The following is a 16220-nucleotide window of genomic DNA, read 5'->3' as shown; positions in this document are numbered from 1 at the left end:
AAGCTGGTTAGGATGTTAGGAAAGAGGTGAGTTCACTGTAGGACAGTATAGTTGCACCGCTGACCTCGTCACTCACACTCGGCCACAGGAGAACAGATCGCCTGTCGCTCCACTCAAACAGGGAATGTATAACGCCGCTCTTCAGCGATTGCTAAAGACTCATCTTACTTGTGGCTTCCTCCCTCTCTAAATCATGTCGAAAAACTCGGAAATGCACCCTCTCCTGGCGACAGCAGAGTAGTGTCGCTTTCCTTGCAGTAGAAAACGCCACCGAGGCTTTCACTGAACGTGGAAGTGTGAGAATGGTGTATTATATCGAACATTTATCGAACATGTTGTATCGCTCTATCGAGGAAAAGTTATATCGCGATAATTATCGTTATCGTTTTATCGCCCAGCCGTAAGTGAAGAGTAGAACTCCTAAGAAACGACGCCAGCCTGCACAGCAAAACAGCAGCAGGAAGGAAAGTCAGCGCTGGCACACAAAACGCCCTCCTTCATCACAAAGCATCACTAAAAATATACCGGACTTCATTATATTGGATGACCAGCTTCTCTGTTGTTTGACCCACACTGCAGCCTCCATACTGTAATCATTTTAATAAGTTTATTTTACATAAACCGATTATTTACTGCCAGCTTTTTTGGTTTCCGTTTTCAGTTTTTGCCCCAGAGTGTCTGAATTTAGGTTTCAGTGTCATTTTGGTGCATCACTACATTAAAGTAAGTAAAAACAATTCATGCTGCAGTAAAATCATTTCAGTGTTTTAGCACTTTGAACTGAGCCGTTTGGTTTGGGGAATGATTATTTTATGGCTCCCTAAAATTGCTCCTTTCTTATTTCGAGGCTGATATTTCCAAAGCTCTCTTTTTCTCAGCTGTGAATGAGCTCTCAGTGTTAAATCTGTAAAAGCTGCACACTCAATTTTTTCAGTTGTGGTCAGTTTAACCATGTCATGATGAAAGTACGGCTAGTTTAACCAGAATCTCTGACTATTCAGAAAGTAGATACCGCACACGGCTTTTGGGATGTTTGTTTTCCACTTTATTTAAATATCTGCAGGTATTAAAGGTTGTTAAGTTCTGAAAATGTGATTTTGAGCTGTGGACCAGGTCAGTTTGTTACTCTGACAGCAGAGTAAAGAGAGCAAAACAGGGTAAACTAGACTAAAGAACAGATCAGAACTGGACTCAGACTCTATAGAGCCAACATGCCTTCACGGGTTTCATTATCAGTATTTGGACATTAATCTTCATCTAAACCAACGACTAACAGACACACACACACACACACACACACACACACACACACACACCTCTTAAAACACTGATACGAGACTCAAGCCTTCGTACTGAACTACTAAACCGATATAGTTTATGGTGTATTGGTGAATGAAGGTGTGCGGTCACAGTCCGGCTCTCCTGATAACTGACCGTTTACAGCGTATATCTGCATACAGGACGTGTTTATCCCTTTATTTGGGGTGCAGGCAGCGCGTGATCTAGTTCTCCGTGTCGTCTCGTCCGCAGCAGAACGGCTGTATCTTCTTGGCGATGCTCTCTGCTATTCCTCGACTGCTGGCTGCGATCAGCCTCCGAGACATCAGATCAAACGGCCCGCCTACAAAACACCAACACCAGCCGCACTTTATCACTGACACAGGAACAACACACACGGCCGCTCAAACGTTAGAAATCACTTCCCTTGTTAATAATCTCTCTTATTTTATTCATAATGACTCATACAGCACAGACTGGAATACAGACAGGATACTAGAAGGTATTTTAGGAAACAATCATCTTAGTAAATCATAAATATTTTAAGTACAGTGTAATTCCTTGAAATGTTTTGTGCCTCGAGATTTGATCACCACTTCTTCAATTCACATCATTTCTGGATGTTCATTTTCTTAAATTATTTCTGGGGCCTGAATAATTACAACATCTACGTATATCACAGACGTTCGGTTCTCTCGTTAGCATTCAGAACCTTCGTCTGTTTAGTCACGCTGTCCTCGTGGCCATTTAAGCTAAAAGAGCATAAAGGCCTAAAAAAACAAAAACACGGGAGGATTTAAAATTCCTCAACAATAAGAAAACTACTCAGTGTAAATGTGCATTAAGAGGCTGATAAACCACGACAGGTTTGATGAAACATCTGAAATATTTCAGTGTAAAGTGTCACTAATCTGAGTATTATTAATAACTCCCACACAGAAATCCGCTATATGGACAAATAAGGATATATTATTATAAAGGGTGACATACATGTCTGGGCAAAAAGATGGGCCAAAAATGGTAAAGTAACTTAATATGGGGTAGTTTTTTTTTCTTTGATTTCTTTAAGTGTTGTAGTTTAGTATGTAAATGTTCAGACAGTCTTGTACAGAAAGAAGAGTCAGTATAGATCCACTCAGCATTGACAGTTTCAAACAGCTGAAAAACACTGCTGAGCTGGTTTGAGTTTAATGCAAGACCAAAATTTTCTCTATAGGGCTTAAATCTGCACTCTGACCAGCCAGAACCATCAGTAAGAACCATTACATTTCGGGCTCGGCCCATTTTTTTTTTGCCTAGGAGTGTATATTCTAAAATATATGTACATAAATATTGCACATAAATATCTAAATATGCAGTGATTGAAATTTGTGCATCATATATCGCTGTTGTCGGAAGAAAACCTCATATCTCTGAAATGGTAACTTTACTTTCGTTTGGTCCATTCTTCATGAAATTTACACACAATGTAAAGGACAACAAGCATTTTCAAATTATGTCAAAAACTGAAAAATGACAAAAATGGACATGCAAGGTTTTATTTCAATAGCAGCAATATGATAAACATATATGTCTGATAAATGGTTGAATAAATTCCAACACAGATCTAATCGTTACTATGAGATCTGTTTGCTTTTAAACACTAAATTATTTAAACGTGTGTAATGATTTTACTGCAGAGCTCACAGTCTGCAAGTTTTTGGAGTTATGTAGCTATTATATAAATTAATCACTTCACTAGGAAGTATGTAGGAAAAACAAAGAAGATGCTTATAAACTTTATATTATATAACAAGAAGATAATATTATATATATATGCGTATTATATACTTTCCATATATGAATAATATTTACAATCATATATTACTAAAAACATTACACATCTGTTTATCTGTGTTGATGTATGGCTGAAATATGTTCCATATTTCAAAATGGCCAATTTCAAATAAGCTGCCATATATATATATATATACACACACACACACACACACACACACACACACACACATATATATCTCACATGTTAGTTACATATGAACATTAAGTTGGACACAAGGAATGTCCATATATTCTAATACATGTCATATATTATAAATCCAGTAACTGCCACATATCAGAGTTCTGCGGGTCTGGAAGGACGAATCACACGGGAGCTCAAGAGGGAAACGCCAGCACCGCTGCTGTCGCGGCTGACCACAGGCAGATGAGTACGGCGCTTCAGCCTCTCTGACCAGCGACTCTTTATGCTGCAGACCAAGAGCCGCATGACTGACAGCTCATCAATGACAGACTCATAAAATGACCAATAAAAGCTGCACTTCAACACAAAAACGTCACGAAAACAGCACAACAGAGCTTCAGTCCGACTTAATACACTGCTGCCACCTACTGGACATAATGAAAACTGCAGTGACAGACACTCAAAATTATGGTTAATTTTGAAACAGTTTTTAAGGGTCAGTTTGAGAACAAGCATTCAGGTACTCGGGTCTGTAAAAGGTTAAGGCCAGTGTCAGTGTTATACAGCATCTGCATTAAGTGATTATTTACAGCTCTGTTCGTTCTGGACGCATTTAAATGTTCTCCTTTTATTACAGCTTGTTTTAAATTAGTTGCAGAGTTTTAGTGTCTTACCTGCAATAAAATTTTGTTTGGCATCCCAAATTACTATATATATTTATTATCTATAATATGGATTCGTCCAAACTGTGGTCAGTACAGCTGGTTATTAGGTTTTATTAGCTGAAAAGCTGATTTGAGAATTTTGCCAAACTTATCAGATTATTTGTTTTCATATTTCTATTCAGCATTTTGACACAATCTCTCCAGTTGTCCATATTAGGAATGACACCGATTAGAGTCATTTTCTAGAACCAGTCGCTTCTTATGCTGTGAATAAATGTGCTGTTGTGTTTTCTCACACAGACACTCACACGCCGTATATCGCAGTGCGCACAACTCTGGCTTTCACTGTAGAATCAAACCAAAACAAAACAAATTCTAAACACACATAACAGGATTAATGTTAAATGGGGACATAAGGAAATCATACATTCAGTCATTAACTCACAAAAAACACATCACCACAGAAAAACTGTTAGTTCTACTCAACAAACTTGTCTTTCAGAGCTCAAAGCTCTACGAGGTGAACGCAGCAGCTTTAAAGGCAGCTTAATCTGTACAACGGAACTTCAAACTTACCTTCTTGATAAAGACCATGTTCATGAAGAGGAAATCAGGCCTACAGGCTACTTCAATCACCCTGAACACTGAAACTCGCTGATGTTCTGTACAGTAAGGTCAATCTATAATCTGATGACCAGTACCTGTGATGTCCATGACGACTCCTCCAGCCTCAGTAAGTATGGCGGCCCCTCCTGCCATGTCCCAGCAGTGGATCCCTATGTGGTAATAGGCGTCTGCTGCTCCACACGCCACCAAACACATGTTCACCGCCGCACTGCCGGGCGCCCGGATCCTGAGAAGTTACGAAGAGTTTAGAATCGTTCATTTATTTAGTTGCTTAGTCTGATTTCTCCTTAAACCTACAGTGGTGTCCAAAAATCTAAGAGTGCAGGTGAAAATGCTCCTATTTTGCATTATTTTCTAATTTAATACAAAGTGTTTCATCACAAATTCTACTTTCTGCATAACAGTCTGAGTGAAAAAGTAGAATCTTTGAAAATTTTACATGAATTTGAGAATTTCTCAGTTTTTGGTGGCGTGTCCCTCTTCTGCTTTAATGACAGTGAGCTCTCGAGCTGCATGGACTCCACCAGTTTGAGTAAAAGTCTCTCAAACCCACCTGAGAGTCTGAACACGAGCTTCACTGGAAGAGATCAGACTAAAAACACTCACAGCTTTTAGTACAAACAGATCAGCATCATCACCTTCACACCTGATTCAGTCTGACCAGAGTATATTACACACACACACACACACACACACACACACACACCTGATTCAGTCTGAACACAGAGACACAAACACAGCAGAGTTTACAGCATTCCTGCCTTATTTTAATTCTCAAAACTTTTATCTGTTTTAAATTTTTCAAACTTTAAAAACTTAAAAACGTTTATTCTCTGGTTTAAATTAAAATACTCCCAGATTGTCAATTCGCTCTCAGACTTTTACACCATGACTTTGAGTCGCCCTCATAAACACACAGCCGTCCTCAGCAGCGTCTGGTTGATGTAGTGATGCAGATGCTGTGAGCTGCATGTTTAAATGCACCATTTTTTACGGGTGATTTTTATTGGTCAACATTTTTAGTAATGTTGTAACAAGCAACAAAACACAATAACGCTGTTTATTTCCTGAATTAAGACACTGATATGAAACACAGGGAAACACAGACACAGACAGAGTATAAACGCAGACTGCAGCGCTCAGCTGACTCTCATTACTGCTCTTAAAACTGACAAAGATAAAAACACTGAAAGCAGAATAAGAGCCGGTTCTAAATGCACAGCGATGATCCTGATACCTTTACCTGAGCTGATGTTGGCAGACACTGAGTACCGATCTGATACATACACCACGGTGTAGGAGGTACACACAATTTGAACAGATACATTTGGACCTCATTCCAAAACACAACATACCTACTTTCAGTCATTTTGGTCTCAAAATCACTGAAAAATAAACTGATTTTCATTTGTTAGCTGAGATTAAATTGACTGATGTAAAAGTCTGAAATTTGCTGATGAAGCTCCTCCTGCACAGGGCTTTTATTCTGATGAGCCATGTCATGTTTCGTGAAGAGGGACTTTTATTTTGAAATGCTGCAGCACTAACGTGAGAAACATTTCATGGCTGCAAAAAACTCATTTCATCACCAAAAAATGTCTGTAATGTGATCATTCAGAATCGTAGAGAACTGAGTTCACTGAGAATCTCAGTGAGAATCTGACGTGCAGCACGTTTTGGAACGACACCCTTCCATTTTAGAGCGACTGAAAACAGTACTGATCGTGGATCGGTCACGTCTGAGATCAGCGCATCAATAATGAAACGTAACGGTGATCATGACAGGTTCTCAGGTTCTCAGAGAGATGTTCTTCAAGCCTCTGATGCTTGAGTTACTCTTTAACTTCTATAGACTAGAATTCTCGTGTTACACTGCTTCTTAAAATGATGCTCAAAAAAAGTCATTAAAAAAAAAACTGGTTCTCACATCAGAGCACCCGTTTGAGAACCACTGCATTACACTATATTAGCACTAACCACTGTGTGTCTGACCTAAAACCACAAAACTCCACCGCGTATAACACACACACACACACACACACACACACATACACAGACACAGACACACACACACAGACACACACACAGACACACACACACACACTGTATAAACAACAGCACTAACAAGATTTAACACTGAGCTCAATCAGAAGACTTTCTAAAAAATAGTCTCTTGCGCTGCTGGACTAAATTTATCAGAGATCTACAGCAGAGACCAAATGTCTGAGAGCACAGTGACAATCTGGGATTATTTTGTTTTAAATTTGGAAATAAAGTTTTCGAATCTTTAATAATTTAAAACAATAAAAGTTGTGAGAATTAAAATAAGGCAGAAATGCTGTAAACTGTGCTGTGTTTGTGTCTGTGTTCACAATGAATCAGGTGTGTGTAATATACTCAGTTCAGACTGAATCAGGTGTGAAGGTGATGTTGAGCTGTTTGTACTAAAAGCTGTGAGTGTTTTTAGTCTGATCTCTTCCAGTGCAGCTCGTGTTCAGACTCTCTTGTGGGTTTGAGAGACTTTTACACAAACTGGTGGAGTCCATGCAGCTCGAGAGCTCACGGTCATTAAAGCAGAAGGGGGACACACCACCAAATACTGAGAAATTCTCAAATTCATGTTAAAATTTCAAAGATTCTACATTTCACTCAGATTGTTATGGTGAAACTATAATTTGTAATTACTTTTTTTATTAAATTAGAAAGAAATGCAAAATAGCAGCATTTTCACCAACACTGTGGGACTTTTGGACCCCACAGTGTAACTCTGCTCTGATTCCATGATTAAACGTCCTCCTTCGAGGTTCACGCAGTAACAGTTACGCCCTATTATTGTTACGGGACGGCGGGGATGCGGACCCAAGTGCAGAAATGGAAACAGAGAGAAAAGGGGATAAATGAGTTTATTGGGGCACTGGGTTGTGAGTTTGAAACATGCGGATGAGGTGACTACGGGCGAAACACCTCAAGGAAGGGGCGGGAAAAATGACGAACGGCAGACAAAACAAAGGCTGAACTAGGAAGGCGAAATGAAAGATAACAGGAGAACAAAAAACACTTCCACTTCCACAAGAACGAAGGGAAGGCAGACTTTGTTTCAGTTGTTTGCTCATGGTGGAGCTCTCTGAGCCGACTGTAGCTCAAAAACTCTACTTTAAGTAGCTTTGGGACAGTTTCTTTTCTCAGCCCTCTTTTCTTCTCTTTCCTTTTCTTTTCTGACACTAAGTACTGTACCGTACCGGTCACCCCTCTACAAAGGTGTGACAAACACCACTGTTTGCCACGGCCTTAAGTAGAGGAGTCCGCAGGTGTGTCGCGTTGGGCCTAATCAGACTTCTGGGAATTGGAGTTCCCTGAAGTTATGGCCCTGTGCCGCCGTCGCCCTCTGCTGGCAGCTGGCGACGCAGGCTGGACACCCTGCCGCCGTCGCCCTCTGCTGGCAGCAGGCGGGGCTGGCTGAACCCTTACAATTATATCATATGGAATAAATACACTGACGCACTGAGAACTCAGACTGTTAAAGAAACACAGGCCAGCGCTCACCCGTGAACAGGGATACTGAGAACGCTCTCCATGTTGGCCATCACGGTTCTGAAGTGTTCTGGATCTTTCTTGAAGCCCATTTCTGTCAGTATGAGGGACTTAGTGATGTCTGTATAAGCAGAACAGACGAGTGTCAGTCAGCATCTTCTGATCAGCTCATATTTAAATCCTACTCATATTCAGAGAAGAGAGAGATGGTTATTAAAATACACAGAAATACTGACTCAGCATTCGTACTCATAACCAGGCAGACTGTTCACACAAAGCTAAAGCAGTTTGGAATAAGAAAGAATAATAAATAAACAGGATTTTGACTGACTGAACCGCAGACAGCACCAGTTACGGTGAGTGCAAAGGCGACGTCTGAACAGAGATACAGTGATATGCAGTGTTTATTTAAAGACTAATTTCATGACTAATTTTCTTTTTGGAGAGGATTCTTTTAAAATGCAGTCTGGTTGGAATTCTTCTCTGGACTCTTTTCTACCGTCAGCTTGATGATGTGCTTAAAGTGGCTGATTTTTACCTGGTCAACATTTTTAAGTAACTCTGTGTATCTCTCTCTCTCGCTCTCTCTGTATCTCTCTCTCTCTGGACTGACCTTGCTGCCCTGAGACCGTGATCGGGGTTCCATTGCAGAACGCTCCTCTCCCCCTGCGTGCGGTGTACATTTTATCCTCCAGGCAGCTGAACACGATCCCGAACTCAATCTGAGACACAAAAACAGACAAAACTGACACGGCTGAACTTCAGAATCACTCACTATTTCAAAATTGGGTCAATATGTGAAAGTCTGAACCCCTCTGATCAGCCGTATTGACTGTCTGAGTGTAAATCTCACTACTGCTCACTGATGCCCAATTCATATTTCCTGAGTTTAACAAGCAGTGAGGCTGAATTATTGGCGCGGTTAGAAACGCAGCAGTGATTCCGGCTTTAGTCTCAGTCACTGTTCACAAAGAGAGCTGAAGAGATTAAACGCTGCTGAGAAAGTTCTGTGAGTCTCACTGTGTACCTGTCTGTTCACCGTGAAGCCGATGGAGACGGAGACGAAGGGGAACCTGGAGAGACACAGAAACACACGGTTGTCTAAAGAGAGAGACACCTTAAAGCTGTGAAGATCCTGCAAAGTCTGGCTTCTCTGACATTCTCTTCCTCTAAATTTCAACTTTAGTCTATCTGTCTCACCCTCAGTCCGTCTGTCTCACCCTCAGTCCGTCTGTCTCATCTTCACACTGTCTGTCACACCCTCACCCTGTCTGTCTCACTCTCACCCTGCCTGTCTCACTCTCACCCTGTCTCTCTCACCTTCATTCTGTCTCTCAGCCTCACTCCGTCTATCTCACCTTCATTCTGTCTGTCTCACCCTCACTCCGTCTGTCTCACCCTCACTCCGTCTGTCTCACCCTCACCCTGTCTGTCTCACCTTCACTCCATCTGTCTCACCCTCATGCTGTCTGTCTCACCTTCACCCTGTCTGTCTCACCCTCACGCTGTCTGTCTCACCCTCGTTCAGCTTTTAGTGCTCTGGAACAGTGAGTGTGTTTACATGCACTCAATAATCCGATCATAATTTCCATAGTTTTCTGCAGTTATTTGATTATTCAAATGGTCGTGTAAACAATACAGTCCGATCTAGAAACACGAGTAGGAAATCCGATAAAGAGGCTGGATTTTCCCATTATCTGAGTTTCCCCATTACCTGATTACTCAAGAGCATGTAAACACACTGAACCAGTTACTGACACAATCTGATTTTCTACAGTTATCAGATAATTAAGTGTATGTAAACGCACTCAGTGATGCTCCTCATCTCTCAGCCAGAGGATCCAACACACAACTTAGCTTAGCAACTCTCATTCTGGAGCCGCAGTGTCATATTTTTATATCATTATTTTATTTATTATTATTTTTACTTTTTTCTTATTTTCTCCCCAGTTTAGTCGTATCCAGTACGTAAGTAAGCAGAGAAGCCTTTTACGTTTTTTCCAGTGAAACAGCTCTTAAGCAGAAGTTACTTATTTTTCAGGTTCAGGAAAAACAAACTCAGTGTTGAAGGCTTTTGTGTGATTTTCGGTCCAAAGAGAAATAAAAACAGCTGCTTTACAGAGAAGCAAACAGAGTCTTAATGCTTAATGTACGTGAATGTAAAGAGGTTTTGTTTGTTTTTGAGATTTTTCTGTCGGTCAGTTCATCATGAAGTTTTCACATTTTCACACGGTGTGAAGGACAAACACTGTTCAGATGATGGTGAAAAGCAGACGGAAACGGAGGTTCGTGTTTTTCCTTTTTCGTTCGGTGACAGTGTTTCCGTTTTTGTAGGAAAGATTAATCAGTTTTACTTAACGGCCGTTTTGACTGTAATAATAAACAGACAAAAAGTTTTGACAGGAAAAGAAATAAATGAATCAGTTCTGTGGAAAAGTATGAAAAACTCCAGCGTCTGTAACACAGAACAGTCACACACACCTGTGGACAAAGTTAGTGGTTCCATCAATCGGGTCGATGATCCAGGTGGGGCCATCTGTGAGAGCACTGGGGGCTCCGGCGGCCACCGACTCCTCACCTATAAAACTTACAGGAGGAGCAGAGAGGAGGCAGATATGTGTGTTTATATTAAGGTCTATATCACACAGACAAATTTAATATAATATTAAAAATGATAATGTTTGGTAATAAAATCAGGTTTTATGCTGCATGTACACCGACACAACCAGCAGGTAGCGCTACAACAAATAACTGTTTGAACCAATTGTTGTAAAAGCTTGAGAAAGCCTCGTTTCTCCCACCACACCATCCAGCCCACCTGTGAGTGGGGAACTTCTCCCTGATGGAGGATATAATGAGCTCCTCCACCTTCTGGTCGGTCTCAGTGACCAGGTCCACCGGAGAGCTCTTCTCCCTGACCGATATCTCTTTCTGAAGAGCTTCACGGATCATCTGAAACAACAGACACACAGCAGGACCCGGAGTTGGAGGAGAACAGCAAGAACAGCGTTACTCTGCAGGACATGGTGATTAGAACTGGACTGAAGAGAGTTCATCATAAAGTTCAGCAGGCGCTGCACCAGCTGAGCGCGAGTTCGATCATGAGTTGGGCTGTAAAGTCCATCTTAAATCTCACGCTGAGAGTAGTTAGTTTAAAACTAGCGACACAGAATTTCGGTTGCACCACAGACACTTATGGTACATCTTAACTAGTTGAACGTAAAGTGATCGTAGATCAAACCACTGACGAAGAGGAAACACTACAAGCCTGATCTCCACACACAGTGAAATCTCTCTCTTTCCCTGCTACATTTACTGTGTTTAAGGCGTGTCGTATGTGTGTTTATTCTGTTCTACTGCTGGAACTGTTCCGATGTTCAAACTGGGTTCTGCACAACATTTTAACAGAACTTTATCAATGAACAGTCAGAACGTTAACGAAGCTGCGGCTAACATAGTCGCTATTTGAATCTGCTGAAAGACAGAAAGGTATTGTTAGCTATGATAGTTATATTTTAATAATAATATAGTTATTAGTGTTCTGTATGATGATAAGGTCAGAGTCACACAGCCTGAGCTCTGATGGAGCTGCTCTTATTGCTCTGAACACTGTTGACTTGTGTACATTAATAGTGTCACCCACCTGATTTGGAACGACCCTCTAGAAAAACATCTCAGTGACACAAAGTAGGACTCAGGGCTCTGTGACTGTCTGAGTTGTAAATCTGCGAATTAGGAGGTCTGTGATCTTTTCTATCTCCAATCGATGAAAATGGGTGTATCAATCCTGCAGAACTGGTTGGCAACACAAACCAAGAATTTGGTTTTCTTGCAAGTTTTCCTGATTTTAACAGCAGAACTCACACCGATTAGGGCACATAAACATCTTAAGTTATAGCTTAAAACTATGTTGAAACTGTGTTACTTGCTGCAACCAGTTAAATTCTAGTAGCTCATAAACAGTTTACGTTCAAACTAGGCAATTTTTGAAACTACATACACAAATTTTATATATATATATATATATATATATATATATATATATATATATATATATATATATATATATATATATATAATTTTTAGAAACTATATTATGGTCTATATAGCACCAAAAATGGTTGAAAATTGGTTCTACTATTATGACAAGCTTAACATTATAATAACAGAAGATCCCTTTTTGGTGCTAGTACCTGTGATAGAACCTGTTTCAAAATGTTGTATATGGAACCCTCTATATAATACATTCTCCATCAATCTTAAGAACCGTTTCACGAGGCAAAGAACGCTTTAAGCTTGCAAATGGCGCTTACCTTTCCCGCCTCTTTAGTCACCTCAACACCGAAATCCATGCATTCCTGCCAAGGATCCATCGGCACTGCACGGACACAGAAAACAACACGGAGATCAGTCAGCAGAGACGGTTCAGCTCAGCAGCTCTGAACTCTGCAGAAGAGAACGTCCAGAACACTTAGAACGTCCAGAACGTCCAGAATGTCCATGAGGAAAAAGGTTCATCAGAAACTCATATCTCAGCTGTGGTCACGTTACGGTCGGCTGTACACGGTGAAGCCAAACGCCCTTCTACACTTATTATACTGCATTATAATAACTCCTGCTTTGATCTCCTGAGGAACATCCGAGAAAATCATACTCAAGAATAAATGCAGATAAACCCCTGCAGAGAGCTGGCGCAGATAAAAACTGCACTATATGATCGTCACTGCTTTAGAACACAGAGAGAGACCACCTGAACCACCAGGACCCCTCTGACCAGATGATCATCATTATTATTCCAATAAATATTATTATTACTATTATCATCATCATGATCATCAGGGAGAAAAGAGGTCCTGCATGTTTACAGCAGGTTATCAGTTACAGGAAGCTGCTTTATTCTAGCAGTGCCAAACTGACTGAGTCACAACAGAGATACCCAGCTGCAGACCCCCAAGGTCTTCTGGACCCCAATCTTGCTCTCTCTGACCCCCATGGTCTCTCAGACCCCCCACACCACCACCACCTCTCTTTCTTTCTCAAACGTCTACATCACTCTAATTAAACGAGTAAAAACATTCACAGAGAAACTGTGAGTATGTACGGAGCCCTGCTGGTGACATCGTGTATAAATAAATATAATGCGTGGCCACGCCTTATTAACGCATGGGAACGAAATCCTGACGCGTGGCCATGACTTAGTAAGGTGTGGGAATGAGATCACGGCTTACTAAGTCATGGCCATGCATTAGGATCTCATTCCCACGCCTTACTACGTGGTGGCCACGAATTAGGATCTCGATCCCACGCTTTACTAAGTCATGGCCACAACTTAATCATCTCATTCCCTCACCATATTAAGTCGTGGCCATGCATTATTTTTATTTATACAGGATGTCACCAGCAGGGCTCCGTAAGTATGTATAGCAACAATTTCAGCACATCTTCAGTACTGAAGTATATTTGGTATTGCAGTCGGCCCCTAAGCACGCGTAGGTTTATCATTACTGATTGGCTGCTCATTCACATAGACAATGCCAATCTCTCTCTCCCTCTCTCTCTCTCTCTCAGCGGTCGATCACGCTGCAGATGTAGTGTTTATATCACAGATTGTTCCCTATGTAGTATCACAGAATCCCAGCTTCTACACCCAAACACTGCATTATATACTTAATAAAATGGTTACATTCAGTCATCAGCTGCTCGACTCCTCATCCAACATCCAGAGCACCGTTTATGTGCAGATCCCAGTTTCCTGACCTGTGAAGTGCACTATATAGGGAGTGAGGAGCCATTTGGGACTCAGCCCTAGTGTTTGAGGGTTTATGAAAACAGTGCGCTCTACTTTTCATGTTCTCCAGGTAACAGAACACAAGAAAGGGTTCTCAGCGTCTCTGAGTAACATCATATCCGGAGCTGAGAGCTCAGATATACCTAGATTAGCTACCAACGGCTAGAACACCAGCAATTAAAGTACCATTATAGCTAATTCATCGATAAAACTACCTGTAAAACTCAGAGCATGGATCGCCAACCTGCACAGCCATAGATATACATACCTAGATGCCGCGTTGGGTCCAGTCAGGCACGTCAACGGCGCCGCCATTTTGGGGCGGTCAACATCGCTGCTGGATTGCATTCAGTACCATTACAGAGCGGCAGTTTATTAAGGATACTGTCCCAAATTATAATATTTCAAGAATATTGTTCTCAGAAAGTGGGACAGGATAATATAACGGAGGGAACGCAGTGATCCACGCTCATGTTTGTGTGACGTTTATGTGTAGATATGGCCGTGTGGTTGGTGAAGCAGAGAACCTGCTGATGTAACTGTTTTTACTAGGTTTTATATTGAGCTTATTTCATTTAATGGTCTGTTCAGGAGGTCTTAAATTAATGTAGCAGTTATTTATTTACAATGATGGTTAAAGCTTTGTAGCTATGATTTATAGCATTCCTTAATCCGTGTAGATATTAATAACAGATTAACGTTAATACCTAACACGGAGCTGAAGTTCGCTTCTTATTTGCCAGCTTCTTGTTCGAATTTCCACCTTAAATGATGCATCACCCAGCATCTTGTTCGACTTTTTCCGTTCCACCTTAAATGGTAAGCACCAGAAAGTGACTGCTGCACCATTTAAGGTGGAACGGGAAAACACGAAGAAGAAGCTGGCAAATAGAACGCCAACTTTAGCTTCGTCCATTTTACTGTGCTTTGGGGGGTTAATTTTATTTTTTATGTGGATTAAGATTAGAAGTGACTCACACATTGATGGATTTGCTGATGTAACCTACCTACCGGAGCGCTAAACTGTGCAGACTGAATACATTTCTGCTGGTCCTGACGGCTAATTATCACGATCAGTTATTAAAGTAATAAAAGCTACCGAGAGCAGATCCGTGCAGCCTGGATTAATCTGTGTCTGAGGATTATAACTAAACAGATTTGGTGAAAATCGGTTGAGTAGTAATGAAGTTGTGGCTGATTTAATCCTGAGATTCTTCGTCTCTCAATACAAGTGAATCTGTTCACAAGCGGATCTTGACCGCTCCAACATGGCGGACGCGCAGACGTATCGCCTCAGATAACGTTAGAGGATGAACAGGTAACATGGCATCTAGACCTAAACTAACCCGGTTAATAAATGCAGGAAAAGTGGAAACATTAAAACAGTCCTGCAAGTTTTACCTCTGGTTTTACCGCTGCAGTCGCTCTGAATCAAACCCGTTAGCTCAGTTAGCCAGCTAGCTAATTTTCTAACGTTAACGTACGAAGCTGAAGTCAGCTTCTTCTCCGAATTTCCCCGTTCCACCTTAAATGGTGCAGCAGTTACATCCCCTCAGTTATAGTAACTGCTGCACCATTTAAGGTGGAACGGGAAAATTCGGAGAAGAAGCTTTAGCTAAGTTATCAACAACGGCAGCGCTTCAAAGAATAAATCGAAGCTGGACCCACCTTAAAAACCTCCAAACCACCTTAACCAGCCCGGATAACGACGCAGTGTCCTCAGCTCAGCTGAACAGAGTTCGGGTTCAGGTTCAGCTTTCAATGGACAGACAGACTCTGACCCTGACAGCCTGAGACAGAACCGTCTCCGAGACACGCCCACTGCCCGTGACGTCACACGGAGTTCCCGTTCCTATTGGCTGGAGATTCTTTCTGAGTCTGAATCTCAAACAGCTCCCTATTCCCTCAGTAGTGCACTGTGAGAGTTATGAAGTTCTGGGTTCCACACCGGAACAGCGCTCTGTGTGTGTCCAGTGTGGACGTGTCTCAATCCTAAATGTGTTCTGTCAGATATTTTCTGCACTGTTTGCTGCTGGAGGCGGCATTTAGACTCTTACCTAGTGCACTACGTAGGGAGCAGGGAGCAGTTTGAGACTCAGCCTGAGGGAGCAGAGCGCAGCAGGGTTACGGTGCTGTTAAAGGGACAGTACGGCCGAAATTACACATTTAAAGGAGCACTAAGTGAAGTTTAGTACCAACCCTGAATTACTTTGTAAGCTCGTATGAGCCGTGTTCTCGTAAGTAAGCGCGGGTCCACAGACGGGCAGCGCCATGTTCAGATCATGTGACACAGCCGGCAGACCTGCTGTATAAGAAACAGATGTGTGAGCTGATTGGTAAAAGGGGACCTACACTGATTTTTTCTAAAATT

At 41.5% G+C, this 16220-nt stretch overlaps 1 protein-coding gene across 2 annotated transcripts; it reads right to left on the bottom strand.

The window, feature by feature from the left end:
* Positions 1-1022: 1022 nt before the first annotated feature.
* LOC118799054 (inositol monophosphatase 1-like) lies at positions 1023-15652 on the bottom strand. 2 transcript variants are annotated; one of them, XM_036558748.1, is made up of 9 exons: positions 15518-15652; positions 12375-12507; positions 10880-11013; positions 10543-10647; positions 9089-9134; positions 8675-8783; positions 8074-8182; positions 4605-4756; positions 1023-1621 (listed from the first exon to the last, which is right to left on the bottom strand). In XM_036558748.1, exons 2-9 carry the CDS (start codon positions 12432-12434, stop codon positions 1503-1505), a joined length of 834 nt encoding a protein of 277 aa, XP_036414641.1. In that variant the 5' UTR covers positions 12435-12507; positions 15518-15652; the 3' UTR covers positions 1023-1502. The 2 variants fall into 2 exon arrangements, with proteins under 2 accessions (XP_036414641.1, XP_036414640.1); XM_036558747.1 differs by having other exon boundaries at positions 12375-12439.
* Between the last annotated feature and the right edge of the window lie 568 nt (positions 15653-16220).

This window comes from Colossoma macropomum, unplaced genomic scaffold, assembly GCF_904425465.1.
Source record: "Colossoma macropomum unplaced genomic scaffold, Colossoma_macropomum, whole genome shotgun sequence".
NCBI lineage: Eukaryota > Metazoa > Chordata > Actinopteri > Characiformes > Serrasalmidae > Colossoma > Colossoma macropomum.
Note: the sequence above shows the minus strand (reverse complement) of the source record. Positions and strands in the feature narration are given on the sequence as shown.

Excerpts from the sequence above, each read along its gene's own strand:
- LOC118799054 (XM_036558748.1), bottom strand. The coding sequence starts at position 12,434 with ATGGATCCTTGGCAGGAATGCATGGATTTCGGTGTTGAGGTGACTAAA. Across the intron at positions 11,014-12,374 it reads TGACTAAAGAGGCGGGAAAG|ATGATCCGTGAAGCTCTTCA; the intron begins GTAAGCGCCATT and ends CTGTTGTTTCAG. Across the intron at positions 10,648-10,879 it reads GAGAAGTTCCCCACTCACAG|TTTTATAGGTGAGGAGTCGG; the intron begins GTGGGCTGGATG and ends TCCTCCTGTAAG.